At 35.5% G+C, this 24,691-nt stretch overlaps 1 protein-coding gene across 1 annotated transcript; it reads right to left on the bottom strand.

Moving 5' to 3' along the window:
• Window positions 1-287: 287 nt before the first annotated feature.
• Window positions 288-24,068, bottom strand: LOC120771638. Its single transcript, XM_040099738.1, has 14 exons — window positions 23,957-24,068; window positions 14,885-15,439; window positions 13,292-13,399; window positions 9,943-10,040; window positions 7,891-8,046; window positions 6,861-6,992; window positions 6,562-6,798; window positions 6,362-6,490; window positions 5,568-5,697; window positions 4,935-5,057; window positions 4,463-4,552; window positions 2,448-2,571; window positions 1,610-1,917; window positions 288-532 (listed from the first exon to the last, which is right to left on the bottom strand). Exons 2-14 carry the CDS (start codon window positions 15,332-15,334, stop codon window positions 377-379), a joined length of 2,241 nt encoding a protein of 746 aa, XP_039955672.1. The 5' UTR covers window positions 15,335-15,439; window positions 23,957-24,068; the 3' UTR covers window positions 288-376.
• Window positions 24,069-24,691: the final 623 nt, after the last annotated feature.

Below are 24,691 nucleotides of genomic sequence, written 5' to 3' on the forward strand. Positions count from 1 at the left end.
ATAATATTTTCATAAATGTGTAGAAGCAAAAAGCGTATACGTATAATGTAAACAACATTGCTTTATCAACCTTGTACCGGCGGATGTACCGCTGGAGGAAACATAAACGGGAACCGCTATAGTTCAATGTTTAAGAAAAGTTATTTTTAACATACATAGTACATAGTCTGTACTTACGCACATTGATCTATTTTCCTTTATAATAATATTTTTACCACGAAATTATATTTGAGATAAATATTGTATCTTTTATTATTACAAAGTTCTTATCGAACAAAATATGTCTATTTTATTTATGGAGATTAAAAGTATGCTCTTGTACATTCAAAAATGCATACTTATGTATGTATGTAAAATAAAACTACACCACGTGACATTATTTTCGCTTGCTGTCGCTTTTTAGCAGAGGTTCTGACTTCAGTTTTTCCAGAAACACTGGTTGCATGTCAGTGAACCAGGAAATCTCTTCACAACGAGCCTTCACCGGACCATCTTTGCAAGTCAGCCAGTAAGTGCTCATGAGACCTTTGCCCTAAAATTAGATAAATGGTATATTTCGAATGTTATATTTATTTATACGATTTTATGTATATTAAAAATAATTATTAAAAATACTAATAGTAACTTTGGAAATTCAATGAAAACTAAAAGAGAACCTATAATAGAAACAGTTTTTTTAACAGAAACTAAATTTTTAAAAGAAGCAGGATTTATAACAGAAATTGAGAAGTTATTTCCTTTAAGGGAATCCAATGAGAACCGCTTTCCAAACAGAAAACCAATAACAGAAATATATTTTTAAACAGAAATAGTTTTTTTAACAGAAACCTATTTTTTAACAGAACAGATTTTTAGACAGAAACAAAATAGTTACATTTAATCAGAGAACATAAAACATGTTTTATGTTCTCTGGTTACATTTAATGCAATACTTAAAAGAGTTGTCAGATCCTTTTAACGGATTTAAATGAACACTAGCATTTTTACAGCATTCATAACAGAAACATAATTTTTAACAGAAACAGAGACTATCTATTAAACTTTTGGCAATTTTTCCGCTTTTATCTACAGTACGTGTGCATAATAAATTATTTTTCAACTTTAATGCAACGAATGTCGAATACTATATGAACTTTGTGATAAACAATTTTTAGTTTGCAGATTTGAAATGTGGCGACAGTCTTGTTATTGTTGTATACAGTACATCACAACACTCAAATCATTTTCGAAATAAAGTTGAGATAACAGTTTGTTATGGAAAATTCATTCGAGGTCGTTCTATTGGGTAGCATAGATGTCCTGTTTAGCGATTACCGTTATGTCGAAGCTTGACTACTCCATCCGAATAGACATTGGACCCATTCATAATGGCCTTGCTTTCAAGGAGCGTCAATTAGAATATATTTTCTAACGGAAATATGCATCTCACAACAACATAAAATGAAACGAAGTTTCCTGGAATTGGTGGAAACCACTATTTGTCTGAAAATAGATATTCTTGTAGGGAGGGACATCCTAATTTACGATAACATATGTACGTACATATATACATATGTGATTTTGTTCCTAGTCCTTTAGATTTTAATGGAAAAAAATGTAATTTACTTACCTTTACATCAATGAGTCCGCGGTGCTCTGTGCGAAAGCCACCAATCCTGTGCAGTGCCTCGTTCATTTCATCCGTGATGTGAATTTTGTGGGCCTCTCCGGTAGACTCCATGCGTGATGCTGTGTTGACCGTGTCACCAAATAGACAGTAGCGCGGCATTTTCGTGCCGACAATACCAGCGACCACCGGACCAGTGTGGATGCCACAGCGAATTTGCAACGTCCCCGTTGACCGCGGAATTTTGAAAAAAGACGATGCGTCTAGTAAATCAAGCGCCATTGTGGCAATTTCCGAAACATGCTTTTCGCCTGCACACCCCACATACATATATGTATGTATGTGTGTGTATATATAAACAAAGGTGTATGTGTGGTCCGCCATTGGTGGAGACAGCGAGCCGGATGCGGAGATTATAGTTGGTTGTCAGGGCAAACGTGAAGTGTTGACGAAACAAGAAAAAATCAAGTAGAAAAAATAAAAAGAGGTGTTGCTGAGTGCATAATAATTTTCGCTCGACAGAAAGTGACAATTTTTCCAACGAGTTCATTATTCGCACATACATACATATGTACAAATTACCACTTTATGTCAGCATATGATACTTGGTACCTTTGAAATGAATTTTAATGTAAATAACTGTATATGTATAGACATGTCTACAAATACATAATATGGTATGTTGTTGTAAGCTTAAATTATGCTACTGTTAATTTTTTTATAACTTCTTGAAAGTTATGTTTGCTTGTGATACAATTTATAACTCTCTAAATTTGTCCATATGTACGTCAGTGTGTGTGTAAATACATATGCCAATATGTTTATAACAACAGTTACGTACCATTTTTGACTGGCAGTCCTGATGCCACCATATAGGAGTCGCCTATGGTCTCCACTTTGTAAACGTCATAACATTCAATGCGCTCATCAAAAACACGATAAATTGAGTTCAGAAAGGTGACGACCTAAAATATTTTAATTCGGTTATATAATATATATGTAGTTATATAGATATATTTGAAACTATATTTCTATAAATAAATGTATTAGGTTAGATCGAAAAAGTAGGGTTAGTTTGAAAATGATGAGTTTCCAAGTTGGTTAAAAAAATAATGTTCTTTGCGCTTGGTATTCTGAAAAATAATGAGCCTTTCTGAGAATTGTCTCTCAACCATTTTTTCAGAGTACGAAAAGGAAATAAAATTCAATGTTTTTGATCCACCCTAATGTACATAAATATTTATTAATTGAAGAGCTATTTCGGAGAGCGAATTTAGGGAAAATTATTTTTAACCTATTACTGAATTTCTTCATAGAAAGCTTTGGTTAGGATAGATGGCCCAGCTATCTATTTAGTAGCAGAGTACAACAGGATACGGGAGCACTGGCCCGCTCCTATTCCACCGATAGCGATTCTAGGGAGCCTTTCCTTGCTAACTCATCAGCTTTACAATTTCTTGCGATTGCACTATATGCTGGCACCCACACCAGTCTTATCACAAAGACACTCGATGCTATTGATAGCGAGGTTAGGCACTCCTCGACCAACCTTGAAAGCGCTGCTAACCTATCATCGATAGCGTGAAACTAGATAATTATTTCAGAGATTTCGTTTTCCGTTTGAGCATTACCATAAGGTCTTCATTATGTAGTAATAATATATGTATTCCAAGGAAAGCTATCAGAAAATATGAAAATATGTTTTCACGAGAGTCGGGCCTATATTTCCGGAACGGACACGGACTTACATATAACCTTGTAAGTACTGGCACTGTTGAGTTGACTCAACGACAAATCATTTGAGGAATAATCATTATAATAAAGCTATGGACCAGTAACACAGTCAAGCTATGTTATATAGCTTAGTTAGTTAAAATCCGAGGAAAATATTATCCCAGGAACATCAAGAAGTCCTTCCTCAACTACGTCTACGACACAAAACAATACGCCGATCAGAGTTCGGACGCAACAAACTTCAGACATGCACTGACCGCCATTCACAGCGGAGCCATAAACACCTTCACCGACTTCCTCTCAGTGTATGGGATACTTGGAATCAAACCACCATCAATTGCAGACGACGAACTCGAGTTGCCGTCGAGAGTGACCCTTGCTCAGCTTCGTTCTGGATACTGTAGCAGGTTAAACTCGTAGTTATCCAGAATCGACCCCGACATATTATATATATGTCCAGTGTGCAGAGAGAAATTCATCAGCAACGAGCACACGCATAACACTAACGACCTCTTTGCATGCCCAGCTAACTCTACACACCTGACACTGCACTCCCTTTAGACCAACAACGTCGAAACAGCACTTTTCATGGGCCTACCGTTGGGTGACCTCGATGACAACTTATCTGAACCATTCCAACGTGGACTAAATAACCGGTACAACAACAACAACAATTATTTTTATTACTTTATCCAATTTTGTCTAAAACGGCACTAAGTACTTTTTGTGCCTTAGACAGTCATTTCAATTTGATCTGATCTAATCTTAGAATTATAGCTATTAAAATCTTATGAGGTGGCGAAATATGAAAGCATAATTATGACTAAAGGTTGATATACTAAAAGCCGATTAGGATCTGCGCTGTACTAGAAAACGGGGTGGCCCTACGATAACAATTTTCACCTTAGAATTAAAGTCTACTTCCATAATTTAGAGTTTTGCTTCGACCAGAGTTTTTGTCTCTGATCTATGAAGAAAATACTATAGACACACTTAAAAGTACTCGGCTATAGCGTCGTCATGAGACTACTTTCAAGGAACACATAAATAGTTTTGAAGAAAACTCGCCCTCTTTGAATAACCCTCATAAAAACTAAAATCATAGAATGAGTTACCACTAACCTCCAAAGGTGTACATCTTGCAGCTATCTCTGTGAAACCGACGATATCGCTGAAGTAAACGGTTACGGCTTCATACATTTCAGCGGGTACCTAAGAACGGAGTAAAATAGCAATGGAAGATATAAAATTATTTGTTGTGTAAGGAATTAACTATAAATTATGACTTATCAGATTAATTAACTTAGCTTAACTTAATTTAACATAACTAATTGATTTTTTGGAGTTTTTCTCTTGTTCTCCAGTTTAGCTTCAGGTTTCTGATGATTGGCAAAAAAATAAAAATTGTTTTCGCTTTTCATTGAAGCTTGCTTCGATATAAATAATAATTGGTTTAAATAATATGTTTCTTGTTCCGCAAATGTCAAAGTCTTTCCTTCAGCGTCAGTATCAATTCAATTTATCAACAACTCAGGTACTGTTTATGACTACCATACTTTTTTCTTTTGTGTACGACTGCCAGAGTGATATTTACCTGTTGTGTTTGTTTTAGCTGCATGGCAACACTGGGTGGGAGCATTTGAAACAGTAGAGAATCACTTTTACGCTTCTCCCTTTTCAATTCCTTGGCTTTCTGTGCGAGATTGACAGCATACATCTTGTAGAAAATATCGAACAAGAAATATAACGGTTATAATGACAGTTAAACAAGAAAAAACATTAACATCGGTGGCACCGAAGCTATAGTATCCTTCACAAATATAAAAAAAATCCTCAAAAGAGCTTCGATTGATCAGTTCATATGACAGTTATATGCTATAGTGATCCGATCTGATCCTTACAAGCTATAGTGGTTCGATATTAGCCGTTTCGGCAAATGAATAGCGTCTTGATGAGTAAAGAACGGGTGTAAAATTTTAGATCGATGTTTTTAGAACCGAGAAACAAGTTCGCATATATACATACATGCCGACGGGCGGACAGACAGGCGGACATGGCTAAATCGATTCAGCTTGTAATGCTGATCACTTATATACATATATATTGGGTCTCTGAAGTTTCGTTTTAAATATGACAAACATCGTGGCAAACTTAATATATCCTTTTCATGGTAGAAACTTGTATTATGAGGAAGAAAACTATCACTTTACTGACTATATCTGTTTACCTGTATAGTTGCCGCAGCATTCTTGACTAAGATTATAATAATTGGCGAAACACATAGAACGACGACCAAGATAGCTATGCCCACCGCCTCTTTATTAGCAGCCTCCGAGAGTGTTGTATCGACATATTCTCTGTTGGTGCAAAAAAATGATACTTGTATGTATGTATTTATATTATTATATAGTTTCGTAGAATTATTATAAAGTTTATATCCGAAGTAAGAATTCAAAATAGTTTAAATTTAACGAATTTTCGGTTGTTTCAGTTCTATCCTTAGTTTAAGGAGATGAAGTCTCTATAAATAATTCATTATCTTCCACTGTTCCAAACGGTCTGTACGTATACCCATCCTAACAGAAATCAGAAGAATTAAAGACTACTGATTGAATACAACTACTTAAGAAAGCTTGAGATCCAAAGTCATGTCTCTTCTAATTTTATGCTAAAATAACGGATGTGTGGTCTTCTACTTGGTACGTAGGGTAGTACGTATAGCCATATCTCTTACGTTTATATCGCTGCCGATGAAGATAATCGAGCTGATTCTAAGATCTAAGAACCGACTCAAAATTGCAATGCAGAGCTTTGAGTTCTTTCAAACACTTTTACGTAATGGAACAAATTTTCCTAAACACCTTTTTTTTTAACCAGCGATCAGTCAGCAAATTTTTAATCGAAACGATCGAATCAAACCCGGTCTCGAAGTAATAGATTGGATTTAATTTTTTAGAATTAAATATAACTTTTTTACGACCCGCCTAAATGAAAAAATCTTACCCTAACTAATATACTTACTTGATTTTGATCCGTAGCGCCTTCTGTAATATTCGTAAATCATCCGTAAAATTGTGCATAGTATCGTAATATTGTATAGCATTCCGTTCGTCTGAAACACCTTGTTTGTTTTTAAAAACATTTATGTTCCTGTAAAAGAATTAAGAGCACATATCGCATTAAATATTGTAAGTACATATTGTAGCCCTTATAATACTAACATCGCTTTCAGCCTCTTATATTTGTCGGTCCTGGTTATGTTCATATACATTGGTCTCAAACTGGGCACATAATTTAGCGTTGAGTTGATAAGTTCACGTGACAAAAACTCGTAGCGAATGAAGGAAACCAACGCATCCAAGCCCAAGTAACCGCGTCCATAGTATTTAGTGCCAAAAGAAGCAGCAATGTTCTGACACTCAATACTTTTTAAGAGATTTTTGAAACCAATCAGGTAGCTAATGAAGACATAAAATTTTTATATGATAGATAACGGTACTTTCCGATATATATTAATTACCGCCAAACGCCACTGTTATCCGTTTCCTTTATTTGTTCAGTGAGGTGGTGCAGTAGAGCGCGATTTATTGCCGTGTACCAATTCATAACATCCGTTATTGAGCTATCTTCGGGTTCTGAGCGCACACGATCTCTAAACGTTATAATCGTTCGAAAATAAGTTATATTAAAAAGATGTATTTTTCAGCTGAAATCCTAAAGTGTTAGTGGGTTTAACTTGAACATTCGATTGGTGCTCTCCTTTCTAAGTATCTATTGAGACCCCAAACAAGTGACCGATGGTGGTTTTTTGTCTTCGGAAAGTGTTAGGCCTGTCTACGTCAACTTTGCTATGTTTTTTGAACTCGGAAGTAACTCATTTTAGGTGTTATTATTAACAATTATTTCGAGGAATTATAAACTCATTCTCCCGACGGTAATTTTAAACTGTTTCGAGAATTTGAGTGCTATTTCTCTTGTTGGGAAAATTTTAGTGCAATTGAACTTGTCCAAGGAAAGTCTAAAACTCGCGTGTTTACCATTACGTCTTACCGAGTTTGGTGATTTTTAAACATCTTTAAAATTTATTCATTCGAACCAAGTAATTCCTGGTCAACCAGAATACAGAGACTAGATCAATTCGAATTGAAACATAAGCATTCATTTCGATGAGATAATTATGGCTAATTTATTCTCGGGCACAAATCACTCAGCGTGTGTTACTTTTATGAAAGAAAAATAGAGTCTAAATGAGACTAAAAAAAGCTATAGGTTTGGTCAACGAAATGCTATAAAAACTGGATCCTATCGAAAAGATGTTGAGATTTTTAACCTTGTAGGTAACTCAAACTATTTAATTTTTTTTAAATGACTTAAATGAGAACTTTTCTGAACTCATCTTTATATATCCTTTTCTATTCGTGGCACAGATGAAGTAATATACATAGGTTGCTATTACCCTGACTAACGTCCTTTGATAGAAAACAAGCACTTCTCAAAGATATTTTTATGCTATCGAAACATAATAATAAATCTTCATTGATATAATATACCTGAATTCATTTAAACGATTTTGAAATTCCGTCCGATTAAGCATAACCTCAAAATCTTCATCTTCATCTGGCAATGTGGGTACACTAACTTCATTCCATGTTGTCAGATTATTCAAAGCGTTGTCGGTTATAGCGAATCTCCGTGTTAAATTTGATCTATTAAAATTATTGATAACACATTAATTAAGTTTTGATATGAAACTATTTTGAAATGAATGTAGATTTGACTAAACTACCACATGCAGATAGTGCAATTCACTGCAGTCTCAAGGCTCGAATTGACGTCCTATAATTTGATTAAGTCGAAAGGCTGGCAATATCATTTTAACACATAAAAACTGTCTATTAGCAGATTGGATCTGATAAGTGCTTTTGATACTCATTTTAGAACAACCCGAGAAAGAATATCGGAATGTAAATAGATAATGAACTCAAGTTTCTTGATACTAAACTCTTTCTTATTCTAAAGTTGCGAGATCATAGATCTAGCATATACAATATGGATGTATATAAAACCACTGGTGTCGATTGATATCATTAGAAATTAAGAATACTATATTATATTTACTTCTCAATTATACATTTCAATGGGGGCGGGTACTACTTTGAACTATGAGGGCGAACAAGAAGATATTTTCTTCTTCTTTATTGGCGTAGACAACGCTTACGCGGCTATAGCCAAGCTTACAACAGCGCGCCAGCCGTTTTTCCTTTTCGCTGTTTGGCGTTAATTGGATATTCCAAGTTTACCAGGTCCTCCACCTGATCTTTCACAACGAAGTGTAGGTCTTTCTCTTCCTCTGCTTCCCCCGGCAAAGTACTACTCAGAACTTCAGTGTCTTCATTCATTTGGACGACGACCTAGCAATCGTAGCCGCTGTCTCTGAATTCGCTGAACTATGTCATGCCTTCGTATATATCGTACAGCTCATCGTTCCATCGAATGCGGCTTTCGCCGTTGCCAGTGCGCAAAAGACTATATACTTGTATCTTCCGCAGAAGCTTTTCGTACGCTCGTAACGCCGACTCACCAGATGTTGTCATCGTTCATGCCTCTGCATCCTATGTATAGTATTCTGCGAGGCTGGCATTGTTGTTGCTGTTAATACTGGTTCCAAGATAGACGAAATTATTTACCCCTGCGGGTACGGGGGGACCCCCTCAGGGTTCAGGGGGGAAACCGAATATACCCGCGGTAAGGCATGCCTGTCGTAAGAGGCGACTAAGATCCTGGCCACCAGTCCAGAGCTGTATGGAAACTCAACTGGTCGCAGCTTCGGCTACAAGGTCATACCAAAGACTTTAACCTGGTACTACGGGGAGCAGTAGCCCCTGAAGTTCGCTCCAGTCTGCTCATTGGGTTTGGCCCTTTGTGGAGATTCGTGGTGGCTGTGGTTAAAACCCAAATCGCGGGACTGTCAGTCGAATGTGGAGTTGCGTTGCAACCGGGTGCTGGACCCAAAATACGGCAGAGGTTTTAGATGGGCCTCGAGCCCTACCAAGGTGTTTAGTGTGTCCATGCCACACTGCCAATTGGTACTGAAAATGTTTACCCAGTTTTTAGGGCGCTGATCGACGCATTGTATTGATCCGTTGTGCTTTTGACCACCGTGGAGTTAAGCTGTCGACAGCAGGATCCCACGTTAAACTCAATCAGACGTTGTCAACAGTGACGTGGGAGAAAAATCGCCAGTGTGCCGTCGTTCACTAACAGACTCATTTGCTTCGATGTCTTATCCATTCTAGAGAAAGCAAAATCAACGGCGCGGTCGTTGAGACCATTGATATTAATATCGACGGCATACACCAGCAGCTAATCTGAAACGCTTCTTTATCTTGAGTTTGAATGAACTGTTTGTATGACAGCTATATGCTATAGTGGTCCGATCTCAACAATAGCATACATATGATGTTTTGAACAAAATCTATGCAAAATTACTTGAAGATAATTTGTCAAATAAAAAAGTTTTATTTTTTTTATAGATCAGTTCAGATGGCAACTATATCACAAAGTCCTATAGTACGATAAAAACCCCATAAAAATTAGCTCACCTTTCTATATTGCCATTGGTGAAGATATAAAAGGACACTTCTGAACGCTCCAGCTGCAGACGAGTCACAACTTTTCCCAAGTTTGTAGCTATTGTTACCTTTTGGTCAAAAGTTAAGCATGTAATAAAATAAATATGAGAAATGTTAAGATCATTCTTGATAAATTAAAAAAACTTGTGAAAAGAGTAGAAATATGACTTTTGTAGATCTTTGTCCATACTTTTATTCTAATTTGGGTTAGTTCATAAGTCCGAGATCGCTGCTCGAATGTTACCTTTATCCCGTTTTATATAAGTGCGATCGGGTTAAGCTATATGTACATATGACGTTAGAAAGATAAGATTTCGTGTTAAAAAAACTTCTCAGATAGTTTTGCGATTATTTGACTCAGTATTTTTAGAGCACGCGCCAAAAATGGACATCAGCAAAGAGAAAGTACGCCATATTTTACCGTATTTCTTCGATAAGAGAGTGAACGCAAGAGTGGGTCGGTTAAAAATATGAATAGGATCTATGGTTATGATAATAAGTTAAAGATGTAAGGCGCTCTGGAAAGCCAATTGTCGAAAATCGATAAAAGATTGAAAATCGTCGAGTCCGACCCTCATGTCAGCATTGTGTAGAGCTAAAGCACAAAAAACCGTTTGTAACTATTTAAATAAGGCTGGATCCATAAAAAATGCTTAAAACGTCATGGACCGAATTTCCATTTGCGAATCGCGATACAACGCAACAAAATCGATCTATTTCTGAAGCGGTTGGTTAGTGGTGATAATAAGTGGATCACTTACGACATGAAATCAAAAAACCAAACCGGTTGTGGCCGAAACGCGCTGTGGCCGCGCAAACGATGACCAAGCCACGAAGGTTGTGCTACGTGTTTTGTTGGATTGGTAGAAATTCCGCAACTATGAGCTGCGCCCCTACCTAATTTGTCATGTACTGTCAGAACTTGGACCGTCTGAAGAAAATAATCGCTCAGGAACTGGCTAGCTAAAGCGAGTAATTATATTCCATGAGCACAGCACCAGGACACACACATCGATGGTGACTAGCCACAAGTTTCGGAAACTTAGTTGGTATGTTCTTATGCATTCAACTTATCACAAAGGGATCATGCAAAAATAACGGATTTCTTTTTACTTCAAATATTTATATGTACGTAAATATGTATGTCTACTATTTCTCCGTGTTTAGCTGCAAGTTAACCTTTCTATTTGATTATCCAATTAATCTTCAATCAGTCTTATTTAACTTTGCTGTAAGGCAAAGTCTAAGTTACAAACATAAATGCGAAGAAGAATACTTGTGTCTATATGTACAGAAGGGCGCGATTGGAGCGATAAATTTTAATTTGATTGTATTGCCTCATCATTCTTTGTACAAGACTAATGAAGATAAAAACTGTTGAGGAAAAATCTCTGTAGGGACAATTGCAAGACGTTTAGTCTTATGTACTAACCGGTTTAAAGCACCTACAAAGTAGGATAGGATATTTTAGAAACTGTTTTACAATCTCAACGCCCTTACGGTAAGTACACATTTTCCGAATAACTTTTTCGAGTCTAAATACAGGGTCTACCAACAAGAGCGAGGTGATGTTAAAATGAAATAAAATATTCAAATTTGGTCAAAGTGGCTACTGTTTATTTTGTTATGCAGATTATTTTATGTCATTTATGAAGTGAAAAAATGTCGGTCAAAAAGCTACTATGACTTCGTTTGCTTATCTCTACCGTTCGCGCCAATCTTCCTTCACCCGGTGTTATATTAAACAAGTAAGAAAGAGCTAAGTTCGGGTAAAACCGAACATTTTATAATCTTGCAAGCCTGGCCAAATACTTTAAGATGTAAAACGTCAACCAGAGAATCGAAATCCGAGCAATTTTTTATATACCTACACAATATATACACCCATACACTGACAGACACATAAGGTTTGTTAGAAAAACGAAAATCATTATATGGAATCTATGGGAGTTGGGGTAACCAACCAAATAGAGTAAAGTCAGCCGGATGTTCGCAAAATAATGTATATGGGCTAGGCCAAGTTTTCGTTCAAATTTATCTATTTTAGATACAAAGATACGCTGTTATGAGTAAAACACCCTCTCTCCATTTCCTACAAAGTCACCTGGCAGTTCGAAAATCTTTTTATTAGGTATAAGGGGTCTCAGAGAAGTATTGACTCGATTTAAATCATTTTTGATGAGTTGAGATTTGAGTTAATATTGTCAGGAAAAGATTCTTTCTGAATTTAAATTATATACAAGTATCTTACACATTGATCGATATATTCGATCAAAAGGCAATTATAGATTACTGGGGTCCAAATATTCGGTATTTATGTAGGGGTTTGAACAAATTTTGGTTGGATTTAAAAATTTTTTCGTCGTAAGGTGGGTGGTTATACACTAAAGGCATTATTCGGCCAAAGTTTTATCTTGTTATATTAATTGCTTTTTGATTTGTGTACTGGAAAGTGACGTGGTTGTTGATCGATTTCGTCCATTTTCGTACTGTGATATAGGAACAAGAGAATAAAGCCATAATTCTATCGAAATCGGTTGGTCCGACTCCTATAAAGCCCTCTCATACTAACGAGGTAAAATTTAATGTTTCTGGTCTATTCAGTTATTGACTTATTGCGCTTTCAGACGTTTTTAAGAGTACCGTTATATGGGTGTCAGTGGGGTTATCTTCTGGTTTTATCCATTTTCATACCTTTGCTAGGAGTTCTTATAGTATTTGTGCTTTTGGTTATTGTAACGCCTACTTTTTCTAATTTTTTGCCCACAGGTGGCCTTTCTACTGATATCCCCTGTGCCAAATAAGAGTCCTTAGTTATGGCACATTATAGGTTTTGGGTTAATGGCGTTTTGTGGACGTAGCAGTGGTCTGATTACCGTCTACAAACTCGTAGTGTTTTTTGTATTAAGGAACCCGAACACCGAGTTTCATCAATATATTTCAATTTTTACTCAAGTTACAGCTTGCACGGACGGACGAACGGACAGACAGACAGTTACCCGGATTTCAACTTTTCTCCTCAACTTGATCATTTATATATGCATATCTATATCTATCTCGCTTAGTTTTAGATGATACCTACTACCGTTACGTGAACAACACTATTATACTCTGTAGCAATAGGTTGCGAGAGTATAAAAAAAGATTTTAGACAGACAGACATTTACTTTACAAGTGGCAAACGTCTAGTCGGCAGCATACTGCAGTCACAATGAGTGATAGAAAAGCCGTTACCACTAACTTCTTACCATATTTTCTTATATGGTACATATATATAGACATACAAACGCGTTGAACCTTGCGACAAGGTAACACTCACCTGCGTCTCAATGTCAGCCACTTCTGCTCTGTAGTCAAGAATTTCTCGTAGAATAACTGATGTTTGAACAATCAGCGCAAGTATTGGAATGAATGGCAAAATTATCATCTGAAATAAACAAACAAATAAAATCAGTAATAAATTCTCATTAATTAGTTCAATATCCAAAAGAGAGAGAGAGAGACAGAAATCGTTTTAATTTTCTAAAGAAAATACAATAGACAACTAAAGAGGCAACACTAAGTGTTGTAATGTGAAAATTTATAAGAGGTTATGTGTTCGGGAGTTTTTATACCCTGAACAGGGTATATTAAGTTAGTCACGAAGTTTGTAACACCCATAAGGAAGCGTCGGAGACCCTATAAAGTATATATATAAATGATCAATATAAATGGTCCGTCCGTCTGTCTGTATATATACGAACTAGTCCCTTAGTGATAGGCTCGACTTCTATCTTTTTCGTACAAAATGCTGCTTAGAAAGAGGTTTGTCTTTTAGCTCTTCTAATTATTTCTGCCTCATCTCTATTATTTTGAACCTACAAGTACAAAGTAATAAATTAAGTACTCGCTTACGAAGAAAAGAGTAAGCAAAAATTCCACATTCGATCAAAAATAGTGGATTTTGAGTCAAGATTTCTTGTCGGAGCTTTACCATTAATTTCATAGCCATTTATAGGCGACCTAATTCGGCTATAAATGTCTAAAGGCCCATTAAAATAGGATCAACACACATCACATCTTCGTATTTCAAAGCTGCTAAGGCTGCTTTTGACAGCATGGAAAGGAGCTGTCTTTATGCCTGAATTTGGTATCGCCGCAAAAGTAATACGGCTGGATCGGGAAGGACCTCTCCATACCAAACGAGGTTTCAGACAAGACAACTCCCTATCGTACGAGTTCTTCAATCTGAATACAGAGGGTACAATCTTCTACAAGAGTGTACATCTGCTAGCGTACGCCGATGACATCAATATCATTGGTCTGCTTTCTACATGTTGGACAAAGAGGCGAACCAAAAGGGTCTGGTAGTGAACGAGGGCAACTTGGTGAACGTGTTGAAATGACCCAAGTCATTGGGTTGTACAGGTTGAACGGACCTCCATTCCGTTGGAAAGTCCACGTCACTGTTGACAGTCATAACTTCGAACTTAGATAATTACGTCTATCTTGGAACCAGCATTAACACCAATAAATACGTCAGCCTCGAAATCCAACGCAGAATAACTCTTGCCTTGAGTAGGCAATTGAGAGAAAGGTCTCTCTCAACGAACAAAGACCAAATTCTACAAGTCACTCATCACGTCCTGTTACATGATGAGTCAGCGTTACGAGTTTTCGAGAGAAAGGTTCTGCGGAACACTTATGGGCATTGGCAACAGAAAATACCGCAGTCGATAAGTTGTACGAGATATCGTACGACATTGATATAGTTCAGCGAATTAAGAGACAGCGACTACGCTCGCTTGAATGGTGTATCAAAAAAAACGCGCTTTAAGAAGTATTATTTAAAACGAAGTTAGGACGGATATTCGCATTTTAAGCACATCTGAAACTATATTTAAGAGTAAATCTTGCATTTAGAAGCACTTACTTGCAACAGTTGTATGCGTCGTCCCGTTTTGATTGCCGGATTACGAGCAGCAGCACTACAACATTTGCCTTCCACCGTGGTCGAAACATCCTCCGAACTGACCGATCGTATTGACATTTTATCCAAATGGTTGGACACTTGTAGATTCGGCTGGATGTGCAGATGCTTATGTTGGATGTTATTGTGTAAAGTGTTATCTGTTAGTATATTGTCGTGGTTGGGATGATACTGCTTTAAACTGGAGTGTGCGCTCATATGAAGCGTTTTCTCCTCAGGCAGCGAAGTTGGAGTTTTAAAAAAACTATTGTCGGTTATATCAATTTTGATACTTGATAACCCGGTTCCAATGTCATTTCGTGCCAATTTTCGTTGTGCATCACCAGAGGTGGTAATAGCGACCTCCATATCTTTTCGCGGATGACGATCTTGAGTTCTTGGTGGCGTTGCCATCTTTATGTGTGGATTCTCTTTTGAATCCTAACAACTGTAGTTATGCTTGTGGTGCTGGAAGCGCGGAAGTACGCTGTCTTAAACTAATTCGAAATTGTTCATTTACTGTAAGAAAATAAACAGATTTTTTTCTCTTAAGTTGCATAACTGGTACCGGTCGAGCTATTTTTTAAGTCCGGTAATAGTGGTTGCTACGAAGGATATTCTTAAATACAACGGAAATGACAGACAATTAACTTTTAAATATAAAGAATGATAGAAATGGGGCAACTAATGCTAGAGATATTTAACATCGTGTTGTGCACTCTCGGGATCGTTGTTTTGTTTCTACGGCGCGGGAAAGTGGAGTTGTATGTGGTTTAGAGAAATGCAAAAGAACCAATATTGACTCTATTCTTGTATTTGGAAGGAAACTCGCACAGTGAAAACCAAGACTGTTTGGTTACTCTTTTGATTCGTTGGCGATCGTCAAAAATTAGTTCGAGTTTCAAAGTGGCGAGTCACATTCAGGTGCCTCTAATACGCCCAGTCAGAACAGTGAACTTCGCCTGGCTAAACTGCTACGAAAAAGGCGAATACTGTCCTTTCGGCCAGAAAGGTGTGATCTATACCGTCGACTTAAAGTAGGACCAAACGGTTACAGCGCTCTACCATGTTGAATTAGTGGCTCGATTCGAATTCGAATTGCATAAAAGTACTGTTCTGCCATAATAATGCCCCGGTTCACACAACGCCTGTAGTTACTGTTAAATTGGTTGAATTAGGTTACGTGCTGATTCCACATCCACCGTGTTTACCAGATTTAGCCGGGTACGGTTTCTTTTTGTTGCTAAGCCTTGAAAATTCAAAAGAGTCCGATGGGAATCGCGCTAAAAGTTGAATGGATTTGACGGTATCCGACATGGATAGCGTCTTACAAGCTTTAAACTGCCCGAAAGTTATTTCCTTTTACTTAAGAAGATTGGGATTTGATTACATGATAACATGAATCAGTGTACGCTCTATCAGGCAGCACGATTCAGTGGCCACCCTCCTATTCTAGTATTGGCTACCTCACCAACTGTTAATTAAGCATAATGACATCTATTATCTTCCAAGTTAAGCTTCTAGTAACTCTTCACCAATCGAATATTTATTTATAAAATTCGCGGAAATGGAAAAACGTGTGAGTGCGTCAGATAAGACTTGATAGCCACTTTCCATAGTAAAGATCAACTTTGTTGCATATTCCCATGTCCAGATATATGGATGTATGTATGTATGTATGAATGAGCACATGGCCATATGCACGCATATGTTTATTATGTGATGAATTCCTGTCAAATAGGTTAGCACGCTGCTCTAACTAGCGCGTATATTTGTATGTATGTAGATGTGCATGTGCAGTTAGTATCAATTATACAAATTGAAAAAATAGTAGAAAGTGGCGCGTAGCCACAAACATTCATACATATGTACATATGTGCTGATATAAAGTAAGTAACGTTTGCTACTATTACATGGTAAGACAAGTTAAATTCCCTGAGAAACCTTCTAACGGTATAGGCGTACGTCATAACGTCATAGCCATAGGGGTGTTGTGTGTTATTAACTTCCGGAACGTCATGTGTTCGAAACTGGTTCAAATGAATTTCGATTAAAACGAATAACGGCAAAAGGCACCGTCAAACTGCCGGCGGTTATTTATTTGAGTGATAAAATGTGGTGACGGAGTGAAAATACAAAGTAGCAACAAGCCAAGGCCGTACCGGAAGGGATGAAAACACTCCAGCTCTGAGAGTATTCGACGCAGCACCCGCCGGGAAAAGCAGAGAAAGAGGAAGACCCCCACTCCGATGGAAAGGCCAGGTGGAGAAAGACCTGGCTATACTTGGAATCCCTAATTGACGCCAAACAGCGAAAAGGAAGAACGACTGGTGCTCTGTTGCAAATTCAGCTGTCTGTACAAACTGTAAAGCCGTTGAACTGGTATGAAAGAGCACTCTCACCGGAAAAACTTTTGATTGGGAACGCGTTGGTGCTCCGCTGTGCTCGTGGTCAAAAAATTTGGCGGAATCCTTCTGGTTAGAAATCCAAAGCACTATTTATACTCAGCAAGTTTGATCTTACAGTTGCAGGCGTTTGAAGCGAATAGTTTCCATTGAAGCAATGAGCTTAAAAACGGGATTCCTAATGTCAAACTGATCTGGAGACAAGTTCAAAACATGTCAATACTTTCATTCTGGGAAACTGTCTACTTGTCTAAGTGAGATACCGTAATATACGTCGCGGATATCAATCAAGGTATCATAACCCCAAACTTCCTGCCATATATCCTAATATGTAATTATGTATGTACTATATGTGTCATTTACATATATACATTTTTGAAAGATTCTAAATAGAATGCGATCTATATTTCAGTTTTGTTTGGTGACTTGCTGTTGGCAGCGTTATTGAGAGCGCCCTTAAGTTTTTGCTTGGCTCTGAAAGCTTTTATAGCTTCTTATGAGCTCCGGTGGCGACACACGTCCGCAGAGTGGAGCTGACAGATCGAGAAGACTGCAAGAAATTTTTAAAGCAAGGCAGCAGGGGAACAATGGAGCATCTCTTGTACACTTGTTCCGCATAGGCAAGACTACGCTGTAAGCATCTATGGTCCCCACGGTATGATACGCTTAAGGAGGTATCGATAGTGAGGCTACAGAATCTGTTCAAATTTGGTATTTAATTTGAGCGCGGATTGACTGAAGTTCAAAAAAAAAAGTTTTGAAAAGATTTCGGTGTTATTTTTTTGCCTGTCAAATCTACGGGTCACCCTAGTGATTGGTCCTGACGCTCCCGCCGCAAGCGATCTATTTGCTAGAAGGTTATCTAAAGTGTATTGCCCTTTATAAAAACAGCAAACTATTTTTGAATATATAAGCATACATACATATATGTATATAGTCACTTTGTTGTATGTATGCATATGGTATTACTGCAAGGATGACAAGTTTTTCTCCTAACCAATCAACTCATCAAAGGTAGCCATCCATATGTGACACATATATACATACATATATATCGATATACATACATATATATCAATATTTGTGCGTAAAAACACAACGTTAGACAAATAGTATGTTGTGTTTTTCTCGGCGCTTGTCTATTGACTCTTCGTGGGGTGGGCGCGTATACATACATATGTACACATGTCGTATATACTTAGGTGTGTCATTATTTATAATCATAATCATACATATGAATGCGTGATAATTCGTTTGATTAAAAACAGAATTACGTTGAAAGCTACATTTAGCGCGTTTGCACTTCTGCACTTTTTCGCAATGCCAAGTGACGCGTCGACTGCTTTTATGGCTGCTTGTTATTATTGTTCGCCATTTCATGTCAATTGCTTTGGTGCTTGTGTTAAGCTGACTTTGAGTCACACATTTGTATCCTGTATTTTCGATTGACTTTTTAATATGGAAAAGGATTGTTTCTTTATTTCTTTTCTTCTTCCCTTTTCTTTCACCAAATTTGCTGTAAAATAACCTTTTTGTGTACCAAACATACTGTATTTTTTATGTAAAATATTTAACTTTTCACCTTTTCTGACTTAATATCGGAAAATGAACTAAATTTTCAAAAATTCTTACTTCAAAATATCATTTAGGTGAGATTAATCCGGTAGGCCATAGACCAGTTTTGGTCCTTTACGATAACTGATGGAATTCAGTTACTAGGCCATGAGGAGTAGTCATCCTTTAGGACGCCTGTGCTTAACGCGAATTTTAACAGACTCTGTGTCCTCACTATCGATACCTCCTCCAGTGTACCATACCGTAGAGATGCCAGGTGCTTACAAAGTAGTCTTGCAAATGCGGGTCAAGTGCACAAGAGATGCTCTATTATTTATCATTTAACTTCTTTTTGTAATTTTGCCGGAAAACGAGGCAGGAAGAAAAGGATTATAACCTTTACAAATTTAACTAACCACTCCTTTCTTCCCGATCCCATATCGCCTGTAAATTACATTGGTCTAAGGTGCTTTTGTTGTCAAAGCAAAGTAAACAAAGAGGAAATTGTCGAAAACTTGTGCTATATTTCAATAAAACTCGTTTTCGGAGTATTAATTTTATAACTTTCCAGTTAGCAATCTCTTTTTAAGGATAAGCAGTAATCTGCCATCCTATGACGATTTCAACCACCTTAATACCATCTTTTCATCACTTGTCGATCCTGTGGGAACCGCTCTTTCTTTTCCCCACTAAAACTTCAAAAATTATCCGATGATTGTGGAGTTAACCTACATATTTTAATACTTATGGTTGCTCCCACAGTCTGAAAGTTTGGCAGTCTATTTTTCAAATTTTCTTCATAAGTTGGTGCTTTGTGGTCACCTATGAAATTTTCAAGCATCAGCACAAACCTTTTCCACGATTCACTTTCCGATTTCTGGGAATTTGGTGACATAATTGCTACTGGGGCATGCAGATATCTCTTGAAAGGTAAAAGGAGTATTTCATTCAATAAAAAACGACATTTTGAACATTTTAGGTGTAGTTATCTATTCTTTCGATATTTAGTAAAACCTTAAATCGATCCGCATATTTTCGGCAAGGAGTCTGAGAGTGGAGTGATGTTGGTATGTGCGAAGTACCCTAATCACCTCTGCAAAACTAAATTTTAATTACTAACAAGTCGAAAATTATAAATATTAGATGTACTACTGAAGAAAAGAGTAAGACTGTTAAATTTAAGTTTCGTGTGAAAAACCCATTCGCCGAAATATCTTTTTTCCAGGTTAGTATGGCTATCAGTGACATCTGTGCCAAATGCCATATTAAAATAATCATTAGCGTTTAGCATACGTTTGTCTTTCTGAAGTCCATAAACTGCATTCGGCGATGCGTTAAATTATTCAACAAATATGTTCCATTAAATTTTGTGTGCGGAATCAAATTTTTAGTGCCGAATCGTCCAGAATGTTGAAAAAGGCCTTCGACGATAATTGTTTGTGGCAAGCAAGTGTTTTTGATTGGTATAAATTATTCAAAGAGGGTGGAGAACGCGACGAACCACGTCCACGACGGCCATCTACATCAATCGATGATCAACACGTTAATAAAATAAATGAATTGGTGCTTGAGAATCGACGATTAACAGTCATAGACCTTATTGGCATCATTGGAATATCGAAAGGATCAGTAAGAACCACTTTTGAAAGATCATTTAGGGCAACGAAAAGTGAAAGCACAAAATTTTTTCGAAAAACAGCGTCGCATTAACATCTATAAAACAGTGCTTTCCGACTACCAGGATGTCATGAAACTATTACTGGCGATGAGTTTTGGATCTATGTACGACTTGGAAACAGGCGATCAATCGTGGTAAAGCCGAAAATACCATGTCAAAGCAGGTAAAAAATTATGGTTATGTTGACAGTTTTTTTCGATTATCGATGTGTGATGCACTTCGAATTCAGACCGGCCAAACAATCAATAAGAAATACTTGGGGTACTCACAACGTGTCATAAAGCATCGTAACTTCCTAAAAACATAAATTTTTATACTAGTTTAAAAAATTTGTTGTTGGATTGCATACTGAAATAAGTTTACGCAAATACAACTCTGAACGCTTTGTTTTCGGATCGTTATTACTTATAACTTTAAGAGACTATGTGAAACCCCTAAATATTTTAGTGTTATGTGTAGTTTGCGTGAAGCCATTTGTAAAAAAAAGGCCAGAATAATGGGTAATTGTATACTGCATTGATTCTTCGTGAGTTTTTCGCCAAATTTCTAACCAATATCGTGCCGCAACCATCACTTCTGGCTATTCAACAAACTCAAACGAACGCTCCGGGGAAACCGTTTTGAGTCAATTGAAGACATTTAACGTGAATTGCTACCCGCATTAAAGGCTACATATTCCGGAAATTGACGATGACACAAGTGTATTTGTGGCAAGGGCGATTTCTTTGAGAGGGACGACATAGATTTCGAAAAATAAATTAAGAATTTTAAAATTATGAACAAAGTCTTACTATTTTTTGCTCATAGTACTACAATTACCATCAAAGTTTGGTAAGATATCGAGAGCATCGCAAAAATTGTGTTTTTTGCTTTGCTGTGTTCGGTCATTTAATTTTTTTTATCCTCTTTTATCAATGGGTTTTATTAAACAAGCCTTTTTTTACTTTCAAACATTATCGTCCCTCGCCTATTTAATCTGGTTTATTAGTTGATGTTTGTTTGATAAAAAACGTGCGTTTTCAAATTTTTTTCAAAACATATTGACACATTTAATTATGTTAAATAAATTGTGGAATAATGCATTCCAATCTCATTGAAAATATGAATCGTTTCAGGCGAGTTATAAATTTTGTTCAAGAAAACCTATGTAAATTATATTTGCTGTTCGTTGAGTGAAACTAGAGTTAAGCTTAAAACATTGCCGTACTTGTTAAACACATGATTTTATAGATAATCTAAAACTCTTAAAAAATACGGGTTTTCCAGAATAGTTCAGATTATTCTAAACAGGTTTATATTTAGATTTTTTAGTCACATGATAACATAAGTAATTGTGTAGTAAAATATAATATCCCGATTTAGGTCAAATATGTGCAATTTTTTCGATAAATTGTTGCCATTTTGAAGATATTTTTATGATGTTGCTCGCATACCAACTCGACCCCTTTGGATTCTTTTGGTAGATATTGTATAATTTCGAGTAGGTTGAGGGGCTACAAATCGAACTAGTCGGATTTTGTTTTTAAAAATATGACTTCATATAAATTACGATAATTTAATTGAAATATTTAAAATTTTTTCTTAATTTCAACCATTTTTGTTAATTACATACTTGTTTTGAAAATTATTCAATTTTCTTTTCAAATTAAATACCTAATTTCAATATTAAATAAAAATTTCGAAAATTATTAAAAAAATTACAAATGTTCGAAACTTCAAAAATTAATTATTAAAAAAATTAATTTATTTATTTCAACCATTTTTTTGATTACTTACTTTTTTGAAGATTATTCAATTTTATTTTCAAATTAAATACCTAATTTCAATATTAAATAAAAATTTCGAAAATTATTAAAAAAATTACAAATGTTCGAAACTTCAAAAATTAATTTATTTATTTCAACCATTTTTTTGATTACTTACTTTTTTGAAGATTATTCAATTATATTTTCAAATTGGATACCTAATTTAAATATTAAACGAAAATTTCCAAAACTATTAAAAAATTACAAATGTTCGAAATTTCAAAAATTAAGTAATTTTTTAATTTAAATTAATTAATTTATTTCAACCATTTTTTTGATTACTTACTTTCTTGAAGATTATTCAATTTTATTTTCAAATTAAATACCTAATTTCAATACTAAATAAAAATTTCGAAAATGATTAAAAAAATTACAAATGTTCGAAACTTCAAAAATTCATTATTAAAAAAATTGATTTATTTATTTCAACCATTTTTTTAATTACTTACTTTTTTTTGAAGATTATTAAATTTTCTTTTCAAATTAAATACCTAATTTCAATACTAAATAAAAATTTCGAAAATTATTAAAAAAATTACAAATGTTCGAAACTTCAAAAATTCATTATTAAAAAAATTGATTTATTTATTTCAACCATTTTTTTTAATTACTTACTTTTTTTTGAAGATTATTAAATTTTCTTTTCAAATTAAATACCTAATTTCAATACTAAATAAAAATTTCGAAAACTATTAAAAATTGTAAATGTTCAAAATCTCAAAATTATTTTATTGCAAATTTGAAAACTCCAAAATTAAAAAAATACCATAAGTCCTAATTAATAAAAAAAATTAAGAAAAAAATTAAAATAAGCGTTACACAGATATAGGCGACGCAATACAATGTTATAAATTCTCACGACAGTCAGGTATACGTAACCCTAACGGATTCAGGTTGTTTTCGTCAAATGCTGTCAACACGGCCGTATTTCCAAAATTATTTGGACACTATTTCTACTGCTAAAACAACAATATATTATTAGGATTTTTTTAAATATATAATTCAGTGATTTTATTCATCAATTATGTAGTCGAAAGCTTTCCTCGACAATTTCTCATAACGTTAATTGAATTAATTTTTTTTCAGCTATTCACTCTTTTAGACCATTTATTTATATTTTTAATTTTTTTATAAGTACTTTTTGATAAGTTTATTGTATGTATATGTTTCTATATGCCAAATATATATTTCCAAAATCTGATGCTTAATTTTCAGTATATACATATGTATGTATATGTAGAAATGTAATTGAAGTCCACACAGTTCTTTCTCCACAAATAACATCGATATTATTAAATGATAATAAAAATTAAATTTTTAAAAATTATTGATTTTTATTTTCATTCTATCAACTATTAATTTTTTATATAAACTAAGTTAACCATATTTTTTTATTTACAATAAAATTTCAATTTGAAGTAAAATGTATGCTAATACATCGACACAACTATTTGCGTTGCTTAGTAAAATATTTGAGTACTTTAAATAAAGTATAAATATCTATATTTATATTGTTTGCAAATTTATTGGCAACACTTTGCTTCGAATGTGTTACTTCTTTAATTGCTTTCAATTTTATGCTTCCATTTTTCACCCAAGAAAATTTTTGTATAAATCCACTCTTATATTTGTCCAAAATTTATACACTCAAATCAATAATCTCTAAAACTTTCCACTTGAGTATTTTCCTTATTTTTATTTAACCACACACGAAGAGGACACGACAGCAACTGAGGATGAACTTGTTGCGCTTTTCAATTTATACGCAAAGGATAACGCTGGTTGGAGCTACACACGCACCACTGACAATCAGCACGTGTGTGTTGGGTATAAATTACAACACTTGACACAAGCAGACCATTTATTTAAAAAAAATGCGTTATAATTTTAAGTATCTATATAGTTATGGTAATTTTTGTGCTTGGAAATCAGAATTCGTTATTAGGAAAATTTGTGGGTCATTTTTGGTTTTTTATTTATGTTTACTTTATGTCGTAAGCATGATATCTCCAATTTTGAGCTGACTGGACAGACCATAGTCAGTATACGCGTTTTATAAGTACACATACAAGTATTATACAAGCCAATGAGAATTCTGAATATTTTACAATTTACATTTCTTTACTGGCGTTGATTCCGCTTACGCGGTTATATCCGAGTTTACAGCAGCGCGCCAGTCGTTCTTCTTTTTCGCTGCTTGGCGCCAATTGGAGATCCCAAGCGAAGCCAGGTCCATCTCCACCTGGTCTTCCTCTTCCTCAGCTCGTTTCATCGATCACGATATTCGCCGTGCCCATTGGGCAAAGGTCCATAATCTTCCGCAGCACCT

This window comes from Bactrocera tryoni, chromosome 3 (genome assembly GCF_016617805.1).
Source record: "Bactrocera tryoni isolate S06 chromosome 3, CSIRO_BtryS06_freeze2, whole genome shotgun sequence".
Classification (NCBI taxonomy): Eukaryota; Metazoa; Arthropoda; class Insecta; order Diptera; family Tephritidae; genus Bactrocera; species Bactrocera tryoni.